Source organism: Betta splendens, chromosome 1 (genome assembly GCF_900634795.4).
Source record: "Betta splendens chromosome 1, fBetSpl5.4, whole genome shotgun sequence".
In the NCBI taxonomy this organism is placed as follows: domain Eukaryota; kingdom Metazoa; phylum Chordata; class Actinopteri; order Anabantiformes; family Osphronemidae; genus Betta; species Betta splendens.
Window position 1 is genome coordinate 19,522,346 of NC_040881.3, and position 18,754 is coordinate 19,541,099.

Sequence of the window (18,754 nt, forward strand, 5' to 3'; positions counted from 1 at the left end):
CAAAAAGTGATTCATGCCAATATCTTATCACAAGAAGCCTATTTCTGCCTCATTTTAAGTCATTGGAGCTCTCCTTAATAATATCCAGTAAATCCAGTAGAACACATCTAAAGTTAAAATGAAGCAGAAATAAGTGTCTCATCAAAACAGAGAGGCTTAAATCACTTTTTGGCAATGTGAAGACAGCATCTTACTGGTTCTACTGGCCTCAGACAGGTACAGATAGAGGTCAAGTTAACTTAAATCTGCTTAATATTATTATTTTCACTGGAGGAGGGGGTGTAGACTGACATCTGTGGAGGTCGACCACCATCTCTTTGGTCTTCACTGCATTGATTAGAAGGTGGTTTTGCTGACATGCAGTCCTGGACCCTCACAAACTGGGCATGGTTTGTGAGGTAGTCCAGTATCCACTCTGTCAGGTAATTATCCCCCCGCAGGTAAAGCAGGCTCTAAGACAGGAAGTCCAACGATGGATCATATCTAAACAACCACAATAAACTGTAATAAATCACTGTTTAGAATACTTGCAAAGATCGGCACAACATTAGAGCGTCTTCATGGGCATAAGAGCATCAACCGGCCAAGCGGGAGGACGCGATTTCAGTCTCACCATAAACTGAGCATCGGAACACCGCAGATGCGCTAAATTCTTCCTCATCAGGTGTCGACAGGGTCGTGATATCGCTACAGTCTAATGAAGCAGGATGCACAGAAAACTTAGCTTTGTTGGCAGGTGATTCTGTAAGTGTCCCGACGGTGGCGAGCTGACTGACCTGTCATTACTTTAGCAAACGCCATGAGTCGTAACGTAATCGGCAGTTGTCAGCACTTGGTTAAATAGCTTGGTTAAATAAATGATTTAGATAAATGATTGTTACGTTGATTAATGTTAACAATGTGGGTCTCAGTGTGTGTCAAAACACTACCGCAATCCTTCAAGAGTTACAAATATTTGCCGATTTTTTGCGCTTCAAATGTTGTAACAAGCTGCTTCAAAATCAAAGCAGCTTGTTAAAAATGAATAAACGAGCTAAAAATTGTGTTTTCAAAACCAGACAAATAAACGGATTTAAAGACGTTTCCTGTGGTTTTCCGGTTTCCGTACTCGACGCGGCGGAGTCGACGTCTTGGAATAACTCTTCCCACGTTAAAGCCAAAGTCAGTATCTTGCTTAATATTTGATTTTGAATTTATTTATTTATTTTAAGGCGTTTTAAATGTGTAACTGTAACTAAAAGCATCGTCGCACGTAATGTTCAAACGTCTTTACAGGATTCAGTTTAACGGTAACGGTTCTTGCTACAGTATGTTGTTGAATAAATGAGCCACACTCGGTAAAAACTGTCTTAGGTTTAACGACATTTAGCTTTGGACTATGGGAAATGTTACTTTCGTTTTCGTCCGTGTGAAAAGTTAAGTTTCGTTTTCCGTCGTCCTGCAGAATCATGGCCGACGTGGAGGGGAGTCCGTTCTCTATCACGAGTCTGGAGGATGAGCTCACGTGCAGCATCTGTCTCAGCACCTTTGACTGCCCGGTCACCATTCCCTGCGGACACAACTTCTGCCAGGACTGCCTCCTCGCCACCTGGAAGGACTCCTACAGCTGCCCCCAGTGTCGGACCCACTTCGCCTCCAGACCGGAGCTGAAGAAGAACACGGTCCTCAGCACCGTCGTGGAGACCTTCACCATGAGGTCGGGCAGGAGCGACGGCGGCGTGTTCCGGGAGGAGAAAGAGAGACGGGCCGTGATCCGCTGTGATACGTGTATGGAAGCGGAGGCGTCCAAGACCTGCCTCACCTGCATGGCCTCCTACTGCGACGAGCACCTGCGGCCTCATCGGGACAACCCGAACTTCAGCGTCCACCAGCTGAGTGAGCCCGTCGGGGACCTGATGGAGCGCATCTGCCCCGACCACCACAAGCTGATGGAGCTTTTCTGCAGCCAGCACAGCAGGCCAATCTGCAGCTTGTGCATTCAGGTCCATAAAGGCTGCTCCTTGATGACCCCTGAGGAGCAGAGGAACCTAAAGGAGGTACGTCATTACTGAGGCCAGTCTGATCCAACTAAGTCAGGCTTTGTTTATGAAGTTGGTGAATTTGTTTACTTTTTGTCCAGAGTTTCCAGAGTCCAGAGTTACACTATCAGTTTTTGTGCTATAAAGTCTAGATGCTGTATTCAGATGTAAGTTATAAGTAAATAAGCCTTTTTCCTAACATATCATACTCTTATGTTGTATCTGTCTTCATAGTCTGAACTGCTAGACAAGTTGGGATGTCTGGACAGGAAGATTGAGAGGACTGAGGCTGTGATGCATCAGATGCAGGAGACACAGAGCAAGCTGAAGGTCACAAGCAACTAATTATCTCATGAACAAAAAAATGGTTTAGTTTATCTTTCAATTCTTCGTCTTCAGGAAGGCGCAAGCAAACGGAAGACAGCGCTCACAGCTCTGTATCAGCACATGCGGGACCTCTTGGCGCAGGAGGAGCGTAAAGCCCACGTTGAGGTGGACTCCGAGCTAGAGATCTGTCACAACAAACATCGGGAGCTCACGAAGAGATTCACTGACAACGTTGAGACAATGAGAAAAGCCAGGGACGAGATCAACACCCTGCTGAGTCGGTTCCAGGCCACAGCCTTCCTCCAGGTGGGACGATGGGAGCAGAACGGACGGAACAGCGGGATCATATGAGACAATGTTGTTTTCTTCTTTTCTCGTAGGCTTCATACGAGCTCCCTAAGGCTGTAAAGTGTGATCCTTACGTTCCTCGAATGAACCTGGACTCCAGGAAGGTAACGGCGATGCAGGACTTCACTAATGGACTGAAGCAGTACCTGGAAGAGACTCTTAACCAGCCAGTAGAGGACAGAGACCCCCTAACTAAGCCACGTCCAGGTATACGGTTCACTCCTTTACTTATAATGAAGCTTGAAGCTTATGTCGGATTCTGTTACAGGAGCAAACGCCGACACTGCTGCTCTTGGTAAGTGGACTTGTGGGAAAAACTTAAAGCCTGAAGCCACCATCCGAATGTGTTTGGGCAAATGGGAATGAGCTTTATTCTGTTAATGCAGTCTGCTTCTCTGCTTATTTGGTTGGGACAGGTGCGACTAGTACTGGACCCCAGCGAGAACCTGGTAGGTCAATTATTGTAGCATCTTCTTAAATACAGAACATCTGTCCACGCGTATGAAAAGCACCAACATGTGTCTGTCTGTGTTTCAGAGCAGGCAGTGTATTCCACAGCCCACAGCCCGGCTCCTCCTCCTCCTCCTCCTCCTCCTGTCCAGCCGTACTTCCAGACGGCTCCGGTGCCTGCGTTTTCCAGGCAACCACAGGTCATGTGGAATCCACCGCAGCGTGGACGTGGACGAGGACGAGGAGCGCCAGCAGGATTCAGGCCTCCTCCGTTCAGAGCAGCACAAAGTAAGTAAGACAATATGAAACCTGCTCAGTTCCGTGTGCTGACGGACACAAGGCCAGCTGTTCTTAAAACTGTGTTAAAGTAAAAGCCTTAATAATGGATCGGTTCTTACATATTGTCTGTTAATACCCTGAAAAGGACAGTTTGTTTGATATTTCTGTGATCGCTTGCAGGCACATTTGGTCTAAGTTGTGCTTTTATGACAGTATGACATATAAACTCATGTGACTGTTCTTTGAGATTTAAAGGATCATTTTAATCATTTCATGATCACATTTCTTCTGTATCTTTTCATTTTCTCTAAATCCACAGCGAAGCAAAGTGATGCCCATCACCAGAACCACCACAGTGAGTCATTTACATCATATGTGTTACATGGGAACATTTCACATCACAGATGTTTTCTGTTGTGAGTTGTTCTAATTAGGAGAACTTTAAACAGACTTACAGACCGGATAGAACCAAATTAGGGTAGCAAAAAATGTCAAATATCAAACCGACTACAATGATGTTTGACATGCTTCTGTTTTTATGATACTAAATCTAAAGTGCAATCTAAAGATAGCTGTTTAGACATAAAACATGTCAAACTTGATTAACCATGTTCTCTGAATTATTTAATATTTATTTACTTATAAAGTAATTCAGATGTTCTCCAGTACATGTAGTTGTGCCAGTTTCATATTGTCTGATTTTAGCAAATGCTCTTTTGCTCACACTAATCTCCTCTTAACATTAAATGTTTTAAATGTATTCTGCATCAGAACAAGATAAAAAGCAAGCACCTGGTGGACACAAGGCCGGGGCGACGGGATCTCAATTCACTAAGACAGACAAACCCGGCAGCCATAATCCGTCCAAGGCTGGACACCACCCGCAGAATAAGAAAAAGTAGCTGCAGTAGCAGGTTTTCCTCAGTGATCATGTTGTTAACAAGGTTGGTAGGTGAGGAATGCTATATTATACATAATGCATACAAAGATAAGATACAATAGGTTCTGGACTTATTAGCACTGCTATAAGGATAAGTGTAAGCATAATACAGAAATGTCCCAGAGTATGTGTGAAAGCAGTTGATAAGCTGAGGTCATGAGCTGGTAAATTATTAACATCAGTGAAATGATGTTTTGTTCCCATCTGAGCAGGTGACCTGCTACCAGGCACCAACAGCTTTTAACTACATTTAAATAACACACACAGACACACAGTGGGTTATATGAAAATATTTTATGGGAAGGATTTCAAATTCAGAACATCACGTTATTACATTCAGTTCATTCTCAGCTCGTTGCTTGGGAAAAGTTGTACAAATCCTGTTTACAGCCATTTTTACAAATGGCTCAGGTTGCTATTACTGTTGCCAATAAAAGCATTGTAACCCAGACTGTCTCATCATTGTAGACTAGAATCTAGTGAAGCATAGTGAGCAGAAACAAATAGACTGTGCTGTTGATTAAAGCATTCAGAAGCTCAGTGTCAGCTCAGACCACTGCTAGTATATGCCACAGTAGCATGTCTACACAAATGCTGTATATGCATTACTCTAAATGACAGCAGTCATGTGTTTCCATCCTTCACAATAAATCATACAGAATAGAAAGTCATAATCCACGCTATGCACGGAATCCGACCGGGAACCTAAAAGGGTGCTTGAACATTGGGTAACATGCGCTAAACCTGCACTCGAAGATTTATGAACCCTGTGGAACTTTCATTATGGGCATCATCGGGCAGGGAGGAGCTATCGGAGAATTGGCCTCGGGTCAGTCTTGACCCAGTTTAGCAGAAATAAACTTATGTGACCGACGTGCCAGCTCACCGGAGTGATCCAAGCCCACTCATGCTAATCGAGACAGAAATAGGAATATCTGGTGTTTTAACCTCCGGCCCCGCACGTCTAACCTTTTCAGAAACACCAGACTCATTAAATAACATCCACAAAGCAAAGTAGGACAAACACCCCAGTAAACATGGACGATAAGGTAAAAGGTCAGACAATAGGAGTCCATTCACCAAACACAGACCTTGGTCATCTGCCAAGAAAGTGCATCTTCCAAAAGCATAGGCATCATGCGGCTAAAACAGATCCCTTCACGAGCAGCACGTTGTCTAACTACTAATACTCCACTGACTTCTCCGCTATGGCTTTAAGCAACAGGCATTCTGCAATACACACAGCACCTTCAATGGCTAGATTTATTTCCCTAAAGGCTTCAACAAAGAAACACAAACAGCCTCTTTACACATAAAAGCACAGGACAGAAAACAGTGTGTGCTGAAGACAACAGAAGTGGTACAATCAGTGGCAAACCACTGGACTAGCTACAGTCTGTCACCTTGTGAATGACAAAACACTAGACAACTGCTTAAATAACACCAAACAGAAGGGAGAGCAGATCCTCATCCACAGTAACAATAAAAAGGTCCACGTGCTGCCCACGCAGTCAACATGCTGAAACAGATCAAGCCAGCAAACTCATTAACGTGGACAAAAACAACACCTCTACTTGGCAGCACTTTCAAAATAAAACTCCTGATCTGTACATGAAAGATAACGAACTTGACAGTGCATCACACAGTAAACACACACTGGTGTCCAGTGTTTGACAACACATTGCAGTAGTAAAAGAACCTTTGCACCTTTCATCAAGGTTCTGTGACCTTGGGGACTCTGAATTCCATTTGCCCAGTTTAGCATTCCATTACCTGCAGAAACATGTGGGTTTGTGCTTTCTGTGCAATAGTTTCCTGATTGAACAACCACCCTGACGACCTGCTATCTGTGACGGGGGCTGGGCCAGTTGAACCTGGGTGTCTAATTAAACACGACTCACCTGCAGGTTTTCAGTGCACAATGAGTTTTAAAAAAAAGATTATCAAATACAGTTTAGGTTCGAAAGCATCTATGGCACAAGGGATCAGTGCAAAGAACACAACCAGAGCAATGTCTCCCCACAACATCCTGTCCGACCTCTGAGGGCTTCTGCCTGAGCTCTGGGTTACAGCACATTACACAGATATATAATAATTCACCTAGTTTCAAACTAATCTTTTTAAACTCCTGCGATTGCTCAGAAAACATGAAAGACACCACTGACAATAAAGTGTGTTGGGGGATGCTTTTGGAAATTAAGCAATAATAGAAACTAAGCTGAGGCGGAGATACTTGGGATAAAAGGAGCTTCACATCACATCTTGTCAGTGACGGGTCGTGCTTGAGCAGAGGCCAGCCCTGGTGAGCCGGGGGAGGTGGGGGAGGTGGGGCTCTCTGCCTCGGAGGCGCTGGACTCGTCGTCGTCAGTTTGCTCCGAGCTGTGATAGAGCATGAGGACCTGGGTCTTATGGGTGATGGTGATGGTACAGGGGCCTTGAGCCCATGGCTCTCCGTCCACCTGCATGGGCATCTTGGAGCTCTTGAGAACCAGCTGGAGAAGGAAGGATGACAAAAAGCCTTGGAAGTCAGATTCATTGTCCATATCACTATGTGCAGATGTACCAAAATTTGGCTTCAATCTAACCTGAAACCTGTGTAACAGTTAAATAGAAAGAGGAGCAGCATGAATGTGTACATAGAATTACACTGATTACTGTATGTACTCATACATACTATAGTTACTGTATACACATAATATATACATGTAATAACTGTAGAGAGAAAAATATATACGCATGTACACAAAGTGAAGGACGGGAATGACAGATTTGTACAGAGATATAAAGTGATTGAGTCGGTAGCTTATGAACTGGTGTAAAGTGAGTCTGCACAGAGATGAGAGAGAGTAAACATACAGTATGCTGTAATGTCTCACTGAGCGGCAAGGCTGAACTGCTGAACCTCTGAGCTGCCGGCTATGACTCAGGAAAAACAAGACATGGAAACAGAATGCTCTTCCAAAAAAGGAAAATCAGTAGGCAGACGAGAGACGGGGCATCGCCTACTGTATCTTCTAACACTCAGGAATCCTGTGGAACTAAGACCTGCTGCTCTCTAAATGGTGCCAGCTGATGGCCAACTGATACTACACTTAAATACATCCAGAGCAGGCTGACTGTAGCTGGAATAAAAAATGGAAGGGGCGTAAGGCAGCTTTCTAATGGGACTGTGACATATTGAGGTTTGATTTGCGATGGTCACAGCATGTTTCACATGGAGCAGCGAGGCGTTGAAGGTCTTAAAGCCTTATGTTCTTTGCCTTGGTAGGACTTTTGTTGGGACTTGGCTCTCTATAAACAAATGGAATTGTATTTAATTACTCTGAATTAAGATGTGGGTGCTGTGCTAAGCCTGTTGCTTCAAGCAGCTCTAATTATAGTTTTATGTTTAACAAAGCATGACAGGTCACATTGAGGCCTGTCGTTGTTAAAAAGGCCTCCGAATACAACAGCTTACACATTTCAAGGTGTGATGGTGGAGTAAATTGGCCCACAAAGAACAGAGTATGGTGGTGAGCACAAGGGCGCAGGGCAGTGTCTGCTTAATCACGAGCTCAAACTCGATTTGAGGCATAAACATCAATCTGACTCCCTCACTGCCTTTCTTTCATGTCCTCTTATTGAAGTGTGTGTGTGTGTGTGTGTGTGTGTGTGTGTGTGTGTGTGTGTGTGTGTGTGTGTGTGTGTGTGTGTGTGTGCATTTAGGCCTCACCCTGACAGTGTGGGCCTGTCCCAGCCGTAGAGGGTTGGCCAGCTTCACCTGAATCTGAGCACAGTGGAAGGAGCCGAACACGCCCACCACCTCCAGCAGACCGTCGTCCAGCCTGCAGGACGCGACAGGAGAACGGCTGGTGTTCAGCGGGGTAACAAAGAGCACTGGGCAAAGGAGTCGTGCGTATCTCACCGTGTGGGGGGGCAGGGTTCGTCTCCCATACCCTCCCAGAGTCTGCAGCCTCCGCCCCAGTAGCCAATGTTACAAACGATGATGCCCTCCAAACTGGGCAGTGCCACCCGCTCCCCGTCCAGCTCCAGCTGGGGTGGTAACACACATACACAGAGTTAGGACTGATTCATCATTAGCTAGTGAGAAAAGTGGTCATGAGTCCGATTCCACACGAGTGCATAGGTGATCGAGCTCCTTTACCTCGATTCTCTTATCCAGATCCTTACATTCCTGGACTAGACAATCTTTGGTGCCATACAGGAAATAGACAGCCTGAGGGCAGAGGAAGGCAGGCATGACGACAAACCGCGTTTGTTTGAGTAGACACATTCAGGGCCTTCACTCAAGTCCATCTTCTTAAAATTTACATTCCAATGCCAGGACATTTGCATACATGTTTGTCTATTCAAATGCAGCGGTTCTGACCTTGTTGATGATGCGACTGGAGAAGAAAGATGGGGTTTTCTCACGGTGTGCATGGAAGTTTAATGCCATCAGAGCATCAGGCCCCACAGAGAAGTAGTTGTTCATAGACAGAACCTGAGGAGGCATAGCTTTGATATTTAGGTGTGTCAGTGGACAGTTATCATCACATGGGCATGAGTCAGCAAACTCTAAAAAGAAACCTAGCTCACCTTTGGTTTACGAAAGTAGACGCCTTTAGAAGCTACCTGCACTTTCCACCTACAAATTAGAACAAAGGGAAACATAGAAATACAAATGTTGAACATTACTTTTTAAAACACTGCACAAATAACTCATTGATAAATTACAATCTAAACTGGACCAGACTTGTCCCCAAATCAATCACTGGAAGCAGCATCACAGCCCGACCTGTCCATTCTGACGACTTCGGCCTCGAGGACGTTCCGCAGAACTTGTTCCACGGGGATCTCTCCAGCGTAGCCGGCGCCCCAGCCCAAGGTGTTAGAGAGGTCGTTTCCTGTGCCCAGGGGCAGGATGGTCACCCGAGGAATGAACTGGTCTTGGCCCTGACAGGAGTAGTGGAGCAGCAGGTATTTTATTTACAGAAGCAGTGGCAACATCGCAACGCCCATTGTGGAACAGGTGCCTCACCTTTAGCTTCATGGCGTCGATGGCATCCAGCACCCAGCCCACTGTGCCGTCCCCCCCACACACCAGCACGCGGACCCTGCTGGGGGGGAGCAGGGTGCACAGCTGGAGGGCTTTGGAGGGCGTCAGCTCAGAAAGGTCAAACACCTAAAGCAGAAATAATAAGGAAAGACTTGTATGAGTGGAGTTCTGTGCGCAGTACGACTGAGAAGACGAGCAACACACTGACCTGCACAGGGTTGAGGAGGGTCCGAAACTCCCCGAGCAGAGCCTCGCCCATGTTGTTACCACTACGCGTGTTAGCCAGGACCAACACTGGAGTCCAGTCGGCGCCACAGGCAGATGCCAGCTATAAAAATGAGCACATGACAGCAGGAGCGGTTAGAAGAGCTGCATGGACGCTCCGCGGAGCGCACCGACGCCAAACAGCACCTTGCTGTACTCGTCAGGGTGCCGGCGCCGCAGCTTGTTGACGCTGTAGAGGTAGTGAGGAGGGATGATGAGGCTGCGGAACTCGCCCAGGTCACAGCGCTCTGCGTCTGCCAGGCTGTCCATGCAGTCATCGTGCACCGTGGTCTGACACCACACACATCTGGAAGGGACACACACCAATGAGAACCCACGCCCGCAGTGGCGCCTGGCTGTCACTGACCTGGGACCTGTGGTGATGCTACGGGAATCTACGCATGCTATCACTCAAGCACGTCATGTCATTCAGTGTGAGTCGGACGCACGCGCGGACACCTGTCGCGCAACCCCACCTGAAGTCGCACAGCTTGGGCTGGGTGCCGCACTGCTGCCTGCAGACCGCGCAGTAACTGGCGAGGGGGACGTTCCCGCGGACCCAGCGGTGCTCGACGGCGCCGTCGAGGCCGGAGGGCGCCATGATCTCCTTGCACGGCAGGCTGCGGTCGGCGCGGCGCAGGCACTGCTCGTCGGCGCACACGCCGCAGCAGTCGCAGAAGGCGCCGTGCAGGATGTGCTGGGAGCAGACGCAGCAGTAGGTGGGCTTGTTGAACAGGTCCGTGTAGTGCCAGCCGTGCTTGCTCTTGCGGAAGAAATCCTTCATGTGGGTTTTCCGCTTGGAGCGCTGCACGCTGCACCACAGGGTGATGACGACCGGGACGACGACGGCGAGAGAGGTCCAAAACAGCAGAGTCCAGTCCTCGCGGGAGCCGCAGTTGTCCGGCAGCTCGCCCCCTTGCTCGCACATCGCAGCGGCGCCCGCGATGGGTGATGCTAAAGAGCGGAAATCAGTGCGAAGGAGCCGTCGCTGACCGTAGACAGGACATCGGCCACGTTCCTCCTGCTACACGCATGTTTACACGCATCAACAGGAAGCCAGCGACACTTTTACAATAGCGCCCATGTGCAAACGAAGTTACCACGGTGTGATGGCGAACGCACGAGCTAACCCGCTAACCTAGCTTCAGCAGAGAGCACGTAAACGTCAAGATAGATATGTTGGCCAACTGGGTAACGCGCATGCGCCCAAGAGCTTAGCTCTTAGACGTCAGATTTTAGCGGCACGTCAGCCTTACAAGTAAAACTTTCGTTTGACTTAAATACACACAAAAAGACTATCAATGTTTTTTATGGATTTCACAGAGTTATAATAAAAATAACAATATTATTCTCACTAGCTTCAGTTAGATACACCTTTACAATGTCTTGCAGGTCTTTAATGGCTTGGCTAAAGCATTAAACTGCAATAGGCCAGTGTCAGTGTAAATAAATAAAGCTCTAACAAATTCTTAATAATATTATAAATAATTTTATAGTAAGATTAAAACTTTGTGTCGTAAACGCTGAGACCCCAAGTCTAAGACATTTCCGTTATTTTTCGTTTTGCTAATATTTGACCAAACCCGGAAGTATTGATAGTATTCATCTAAACTATTCCAATCATCTTTGTGTTTGACGTGCTGCCTGCTCTTCCACAGGGCGCATGTGCCATGAGCTGCATTGTACAGTACAAGCACATTAAGTGTGACGCACAGTGACGTCAGTATCAAGTCTGCAAGCTATGGAATGCATCAAATCTAAAAACAAATGAGCCATGCGGTGGGTAAATGATTACACATGTCTGGAGAAAAGAATCATCCAATATTTAAGTAATGCATGACTATTGTAACACGAGACAGGATCAGTTTATTTATTATAACAGCAGAGGTCAGTAGTGCTAAGAAGAAAAGAACACACAACTGTCAGCAACCTGTCTACAAGCTGAAAGCTGGCAGGTTGTCACTCGTAGTTATGCAATTTACTTTCTCACTCATATTCAAATTGAAATGCTTTATAAAGTTATAGAAGAAAAAACTGAATGTTTAGCAATAAAGAGTCAATTCTAGTAAACAGATGAACATCACCCATGAGAGCTCTGTTATTAAAAAAAGAAACTGTAATGTCTCCATAAAGTATAATGGGTGCTGTCCTCGTATAAAGGAAGCTCTGGAAGGAGCTTCTCCCTGTGATTCTCAATTTGACTTAATTTCTGACTGTTACCCAAAGTGTAGAATGTAGCATTGTACAGTATTTGCTTCTACTTTACTCTGTGTGTGTATACACACACCTCGCAGCAATGTAACACTTAAAATGCCCCAAAAGACAATTTTGCATAATACTTCTTCTTCTTCTGTCTTGTTGGAACATCCACTCCCCCAGAGGTAGAGCTTGGACTGTCTGTTCGTATCTGAGCCTCAGCTAGTTTAAACTGGTGGACAGTGGGATTAGCTTGGGACAGTTACAGTGCTTGATGTTCTCTCTGCTACACTAGAGGGATTGTTTGTTTCCTGTTCACCAACAAATGGTCCACAGACAATGATGGGCCAATATATTAACTATTTTAAATGAACTCATATTGTGAAAAGAATGGGTGTGAAATAATATTATCTGTGTTATCTCAATATCTATGTCACATAAATATATTATTTTAGGGATAAATAATGTGTGTGTGTGTAAAATATGTTCAACAACAACATTGGCAGGTATGTGACTGTTTGAGGGTGACGTTCAGGAGGAAAGGAGGAGGAGGACGATTTCCCCTCTTCAGCCCCTCTGGATTCCAGTCAGGACCTCAGAGCAGCAGAAGCAGAGACGGGAAGAAGATGAAGAATCTGGTGGGGTTTTTGTTCTGCCTGGTCCTGCTGACCACCTACACTGGTAAGAAACTCTCGAGGATTTACCTAACGAGAACACCTAGGTGTCATAAATAAATCATAAAATAAACTTGAATCAACATCTGTTGGTTCTCTGCACAATTAGGTCAGACAAACAAGAAACACATTAGTAACTAATGACAGTTATGCATTAGGTTAGAATGTTTTTTGTTGTATCACTTTATGTTGACACCAGATTAACTGCAATGCTGTTTCAATATCCTATCATTAAATATGTAATTGCTGCAACAGCTTTTTTTGCAGTGGTTTGTAGAGGTGTAATAATAATGTAATAATGTATATACATTATATCTGTTTTACCATTTATTTTAGTTTTTGCCTCTAAACACTCATTTTTATGCGTTACAAAATAGCTAATAATTAAAAATAACTTATGTGTGTGTGTGCACGCGTGTGTGCGTGCTTGCATGTGTGTGTGTGTGTGTGTGTGTGTGTTTGCGAGCGTGCATGCATGCGTGCGTGCGTATGTGTGTGTGTTTTGCCACGTTGCTGTGAGGAACCCTGTAGCGCCTGCTCTGGCCTGTTGACAGAGCTGGGTTTATTTCCACAGCATAGGAAGGGAGAGTCAGCCTGGCTGCTCACCCGGGTCACGTGCTGCTCGGGTCCAACTCCCCGAGGAGCCAGAAGGATGAATGGGCACTTTGTTACCCTTTACCAAATACCCGGCCTCCTAATTCAGGCAGAGGTTGAGAGGGAGAGGGAGACAGAGAGCCCTTGCTTTCCAGAGGATACTGGGTGCACATGTGTGTGAATGAACAGCCTTAGATGATCCATAGGCCCGTCAGGTCAGCAGCAGATAGTGCTGATAGGTTTCATCATGGCGCTGATGTAGCCGTCAGTGAAAGTACACTAGCCGCTTTGGAACACAACAACTCAGGCAGAGTTGGTTTGTGACTTTCACATTGTTCCTCCCTCAGATGCCAACCCTATCATCAAGGAGAGTTTGGCTAAGCAGCTGCTCCGCAGCAAGAGGCAGAAGCCGGGCCACCCTGATGAGCCAATGAGGGTAAGGTTCAGTCTGAGCATTTCCATCACACTGATCAAATGAAAAAAGGTTAGTGATTCTGACAGTGTAACAGCAGAAGAAAAGACTTTATCTGTGTGAACAGTTAAACCTGCTCATCTAAAGTCTGTTATCAGAGTATATTCACAGGAATGTCCCCTATTATTATTATTATTATTATTATTATTATTATTATTATTATTATTATTATTATTATTATTATTATTATTATTATTATTATTATTATTATTTAAGTATTAAAAACCAGTTTGAAGGAGTTTTTCTGGTAATGCTCAGATTTGGTAAAATACACAACTTTTAGAGGGCTGTTATCAATGGTACAAACAACAGTACATAACGACCTACCATGTCTGTACATGAGTTAACAGTAGCTTTAAAAGGCCTGGAAAATACCTAAAGCTGGCTTTTAACATTACATCTATTCTGTGTCCCTCTATTCAACTCCACTCATCTCTGAACTGGGCTCATCCTGTCACGGTGCAAGGAGATGAATAAATACAGTAGATCTGAGTCAGAGCAGTTTCATTCTGTCTCTGTAAACCCCCATGCAAATGAGGGTTAAGAATGAGTTTTCCTCCTTCTGCACCTTTTCCCAGGAGCATCTGCTCCACATGCAGGCTTTAGATCAGAGGGCCCAGGAGACCAACCTCGAGCACTGGCTCAACCCCCACTGCTACCCTCGCTGTGACAGGAACTACGGATACCCCGTCTAGAGCTGCAAAGGTCCCCTCATGCACAACATCACAGATCCATTTTAATAACAGCACCCCCACCACAATCAGTCAAATATTTACAATGAATCATCAGTAAGATCTTTCTGCCTTTATTTGTTTTATCAGCAGCCCTTCCTAATCATTTTTTTGTTCACATGCTGATATACCACTTTCTCACGTTGTTCTTTTAGTTCTCTTCGTGTTTTTGTGTGTTTTTTTTACTTTGGCACAACAGGAAACCTCTGAAACCAGTAAAGTAGTTTCAGAGCCACCCTTAGGTATATCTTAATGTTCTTTTTGTCTTTTATTGTTTCAGTTTTCATGTTTGAACCAGCTTAAGCCAAAGTGAAACAGGTTGAACAGAATTGACAGATGCTGTGATTATTTTGGTCTTACATCAAACATTTATATTTACAGCAGATTATTATTTTAATTATTATTAAATATACATATGTTTAATTTACAGTCAATTCTTTATGGTAAATTCTGAACATTTCTTTCTTTTCTACAGGGTCAAGAATGACATTATGGACTCATAACATGGACCAGCGACACTCTCTTTGTCTCTTTGACTGTCTTGCTTGCTTGCTTCCTCTAGCTTCTACATTTATTTTCTAAAGATATAAAAATTCCAAAAGTAATGAACGCCTATCTGCCTTATTATCATCATGATCATATTATTATTATAATTATTATTACAGATCTTGCGTTTGTTTTTGTGTTGTTTTGTGTTTCATCGAAGTCACCGTTCAGAAGACAAATGACGAAGACCGTGTTTTCAAGTAATAATATAAATAATAGTAATAATAATAATTTTAAAAAGATAATTAAGAAAGGTTAGATCTAAGAAAAGTTAGATCAATGACTCGTCGTCCTGGTTTTTATGAAGTATGAAAAAAGTTCCCCAGCTCTATGTGGAAATAAACAACAAATTAACACACTTGTTTTCTTTTAATGTGAGAAAGGAATAAAATGAAAAATATTAAGCACAGCCTTGGCCTTTGTCCGTAAAGACGTTTATTTATTTGTTTATTAAGTGACTTTAAATCGACCGTGGCCAACAGAAAGAGCAGAGCTGCAAACACACGCAAAACGAAGCACGGGTGAACGCGGGCCGGACGCGCTTATGTCAATTATGAGGCCTCATACTGCTTCTGTCATGCTTTTATTTGGCCTGTTAAATTGAGAATATTGCTTCCTCAGATTTCGCATAAAACGTTAATGTTGCTGTAAGCGCCACTAAACTAAAGGTTAAAGGAAAAAAATAGATAATTCAATTAGATAAATAAAAATAAGAAACATAAATGAACCAAGGGGGATTTATTAGAAAACATCTTCAAAGAAACTGTCATCATATTACACCAAGGCTTCAGTAAGAATTTCCATGAAAACGTAAAATATATTCTCTGTTAATGTTTCTTAGGAAACAGTTAAAGTGTCCGTGTTGAACGTATTAATTAGGTTAATTAGAGATATTTATGCGAAACAGGCTCGGTCTTTAAAACAGATTATTTCTTAATATCTTTTTTTTTTTTTTAATTCAAAGTGCTCAAGTAACATTTTAAATATTAACCCTCTTGAACTGAACAGGTTATCTTCAGTCGAGTCCATTTAAATTGAACAGGTACAAACTGAATCTTGTATTGAAAATTTTCTTGCCTTTGAAAATATGAAGCTTGGGAACAAACGTGTGAAATAAAAATACATTCTAGTTAGTTGTATTTGCAAAACAGTAAAACTATAAGCTCTGTACACAAACAAGCTGCTGGTGCAAAGGAAACATGCAACATGTTACCCAGTGCAACATATGAACTTCATTTGATTTGGTCAATACATTAAACAAATGTCCAACTTTATAATATATATATATATATATATATAAATATATACACATATGCACAATATGTAATTTGCTTTTATACATTACGCACAAAAAAAGCTCTGCTTAATAATCATGAACTAAGAAAATTTGGGATGAAAAACAATCATCTTTTGTCTTTGAAGAAGCCTTTAGCTGTGCTGCTCTCCTTAATTGTGACCGTCAGGAAGTTGGTGGTGACGTCGGTCACCAGGATCTTTTCCACGTTGCCCAGAGACGGCCTCCACGTCACCTCGTCCGCGTCATCGTCAAACCTCGTCGGAGACGGTCTGTCCAAAAAGTATGGTTTCTCCATCTGGTGCTTGAAGTGCGCGGGTGCCAGGTGGCTGGAGCCATCCTTAGCCATGTGTATGTTTACATCCATCCTGTGAGGGCGCGGGCTGTGGTCCAAGTAGAGCTGCTTATAGGAACTTCCACCGGAGAGCCCCTGGCTGAGCGTGTGGTGATGGTGCTGGTGGCGGTGGTGATGGTGGTGTTTATGGCAGTGGCTGTGGTCCTCTGGGTGTCTCTGGGCAAATTTAACTAGCGTCACGTCTTCAACTCCTTGGAGCGTGGCCAGAGTGTGAGGGCTGTGGCTCAGCTGTTCTTCATCTCTCCTCTTGTGGGGCTCAGAGGCAGTGGAGCCGAAGCGAGGCTTGGGCTTCGGGCCTCTTTTCTTGGGCACCTGCATGAGACTGCCTGGACAGGTTTGGCGTAAGGAAGGCTGCCGGATTTCACACGTAGCGAGTTCTGTCGCCGGAACACGCACACTCTCTCCGCGGTTGACTGTGCTGGGAGGGAAAATTGTGGGAACAACAGCTCTGAGGCCCTCTCTAGCCCTGGGCGTGACAACTGGCTCTGGAGATGGGTAGGTGACACGCATCCCTCGTGCTGCCTCGCTCCTGAACTCATAGGCCTTCCCTTTGACTTTGGCCTGCGCCTTTTACAACAGAAAAAGAAGAGAAGTTTATAATCTAAATAAAAAAATAAAAACACCTAAAGCTTGTGTTTATACATGTTATATGGCTTTTCACTGGTTTTCCGTATACATTTAAAAAGGTAAACCACCAGAGTGATACAGCAAATGGTTCCTCTCTGCTAATTTCCACTGCTGGATTTTTACCAGAAACCCAGTAAAGCATCTACCTCAAGGTGAACTGCGGTCTATTAAGTCACTTTTAAATTCATCTAACTCTTACTGAGATTGATGCACTTTTTACCCCATCAACGTAGAAAACAGGGATATGTTTGGGGCCTTTGGACCAGTTTAATAAACAGCCTTTTCCCGAACGCTCTTTCGCGTGCCGTCGTTACAGCCACATCAACAAAAACACATCCGCTAATAGGCGCACACAATAAATCATGGATCGGATCCTTGCGCGTTTTCAAACACAAACTAAATTTAAACCCGGCTGCGTATTGTGTCGTTGCTAATTTAAAGCCATAGCTGCCACAGAAAAGCTGTAGGCTGATGCTTAGACGCCGCTGGGTGTACCTTGAGCAGGAACGTCTTGGGCTTCGGTCCTCTCTTTTTGGGCCCGTACAGCTCCCGTTCACGCTCCCTGCGGGAAAACACAGCGGCAGACACCCATTTTGAGCGTCACGGGAGCAAAGTGCACCGAGGACAGCGCATATTTATTGGTCGGGTTAACTGGCTCTGCCCGTGAAGGCCACACGTCTTACTTCTGTTCGAAAGCGGCGAACAGGCGGGAGTCCAGAATGTTCTCCTCTGGCTCCCAAGTGCTGTATCTGAGAAGTCAAAACATTGCGTTATATTGAGGAAGCGAGCGCTGACACGCTGTGTGACGGCCGCGGCGCTAGCCTTGAAGCTAAACTCTCCATCGCGCTGTGCGCCTTCGGTTGGAATCCCGACTGCTGAGCTAGCGACAGCCGCAGCCGTGGTTCCGACAGTGGAGGGTACTTACTTTGGTGACCAGCCCTTCCATTTCACCAGGTATTCAATCCGACCCTACACGCCACCAAAACAAACAACATTGACTTCGTTAGCGAGCAGGGCACCATCAGTGTTGGAGTGTTGTGTTGCTGCGCTGCCCTGTAGATCAGAGCGTGTTCCATCTGCGTCCTACCTTCCTTATTCTCCGTTTGATGATAGACTCGGCGGCGAACACTCTTTCCCCGACGGCAGAGAGCTCCATGTTTACTCCGGTGCTACCTACCGTTAGCTCGGTGGACGCTAACGCTAGCAGAGCAGATATTTTTCTCCAGTCCCAGCCACTCTGAATTCCCGACAGACCATAATACTCCTGAACAGAATGGACGTCAGCGCAATTTTTACAGCGTTGCTAAGGAACCGCAGTCGGTGGAATCACTGGAAGGGCACCGATTGGTCGAGCCGTTGCTACGTGCTCGGGTTGCTAAGTCAGGGGAGGAGCGTGCGCGTGTGAATTTTTTTTCAAGGGGGGAATGTTTTTTTTTTCTCCGCGCGTGCGACTGAATCATTTCGCGCAAGTTATGAGATACTTAAAAACGCGCGTGTTATTCTAAATGGCGTACTCACACACTGAAATTTATAAAATACATTTGTGTTTATATGGCAGCGCCAGACGCAAACGAGCAAACAGATTTTTATTTAGTCTATCC

At 44.8% G+C, this 18,754-nt stretch overlaps 4 protein-coding genes across 5 annotated transcripts; 2 read left to right on the top strand and 2 right to left on the bottom strand.

Annotated features, from left to right (window-relative positions):
- The first annotated feature begins 1,448 nt into the window (after positions 1-1,448).
- On the top strand, positions 1,449-4,811 carry LOC114847047 (E3 ubiquitin/ISG15 ligase TRIM25-like). 2 transcript variants are annotated; one of them, XM_029136379.3, is made up of 9 exons: positions 1,449-2,036; positions 2,253-2,348; positions 2,418-2,651; positions 2,726-2,900; positions 2,962-2,988; positions 3,110-3,142; positions 3,231-3,431; positions 3,742-3,777; positions 4,194-4,811. In XM_029136379.3, exons 1-9 carry the CDS (start codon positions 1,449-1,451, stop codon positions 4,322-4,324), a joined length of 1,521 nt encoding a protein of 506 aa, XP_028992212.1. In that variant the 3' UTR covers positions 4,325-4,811. The 2 variants fall into 2 exon arrangements, with proteins under 2 accessions (XP_028992212.1, XP_028992301.1); XM_029136468.3 differs by lacking the exon at positions 2,962-2,988.
- dgke (diacylglycerol kinase, epsilon) lies at positions 4,638-10,815 on the bottom strand. Its single transcript, XM_029136145.3, has 11 exons — positions 10,141-10,815; positions 9,812-9,971; positions 9,609-9,728; positions 9,383-9,526; positions 9,140-9,297; positions 8,941-8,989; positions 8,732-8,845; positions 8,507-8,578; positions 8,267-8,394; positions 8,075-8,186; positions 4,638-6,854 (listed from the first exon to the last, which is right to left on the bottom strand). The coding sequence occupies exons 1-11, from the start codon at positions 10,590-10,592 to the stop codon at positions 6,618-6,620; spliced, it is 1,746 nt and encodes a 581-aa protein (XP_028991978.1). The 5' UTR covers positions 10,593-10,815; the 3' UTR covers positions 4,638-6,617.
- An 81-nt stretch (positions 10,816-10,896) lies between these two features.
- On the top strand, positions 10,897-15,286 carry c1h17orf67 (chromosome 1 C17orf67 homolog). The gene is made up of 5 exons (XM_029136727.3): positions 10,897-11,443; positions 12,367-12,541; positions 13,476-13,564; positions 14,179-14,305; positions 14,807-15,286. Exons 1-4 carry the CDS (start codon positions 11,432-11,434, stop codon positions 14,293-14,295), a joined length of 393 nt encoding a protein of 130 aa, XP_028992560.2. The 5' UTR covers positions 10,897-11,431; the 3' UTR covers positions 14,296-14,305; positions 14,807-15,286.
- Positions 15,287-15,289: 3 nt separating this feature from the next.
- Positions 15,290-18,533, bottom strand: cbx8b (chromobox homolog 8b). The gene is made up of 5 exons (XM_029136600.3): positions 18,241-18,533; positions 18,079-18,122; positions 17,837-17,902; positions 17,649-17,715; positions 15,290-17,093 (listed from the first exon to the last, which is right to left on the bottom strand). Exons 1-5 carry the CDS (start codon positions 18,307-18,309, stop codon positions 16,281-16,283), a joined length of 1,059 nt encoding a protein of 352 aa, XP_028992433.1. The 5' UTR covers positions 18,310-18,533; the 3' UTR covers positions 15,290-16,280.
- Between the last annotated feature and the right edge of the window lie 221 nt (positions 18,534-18,754).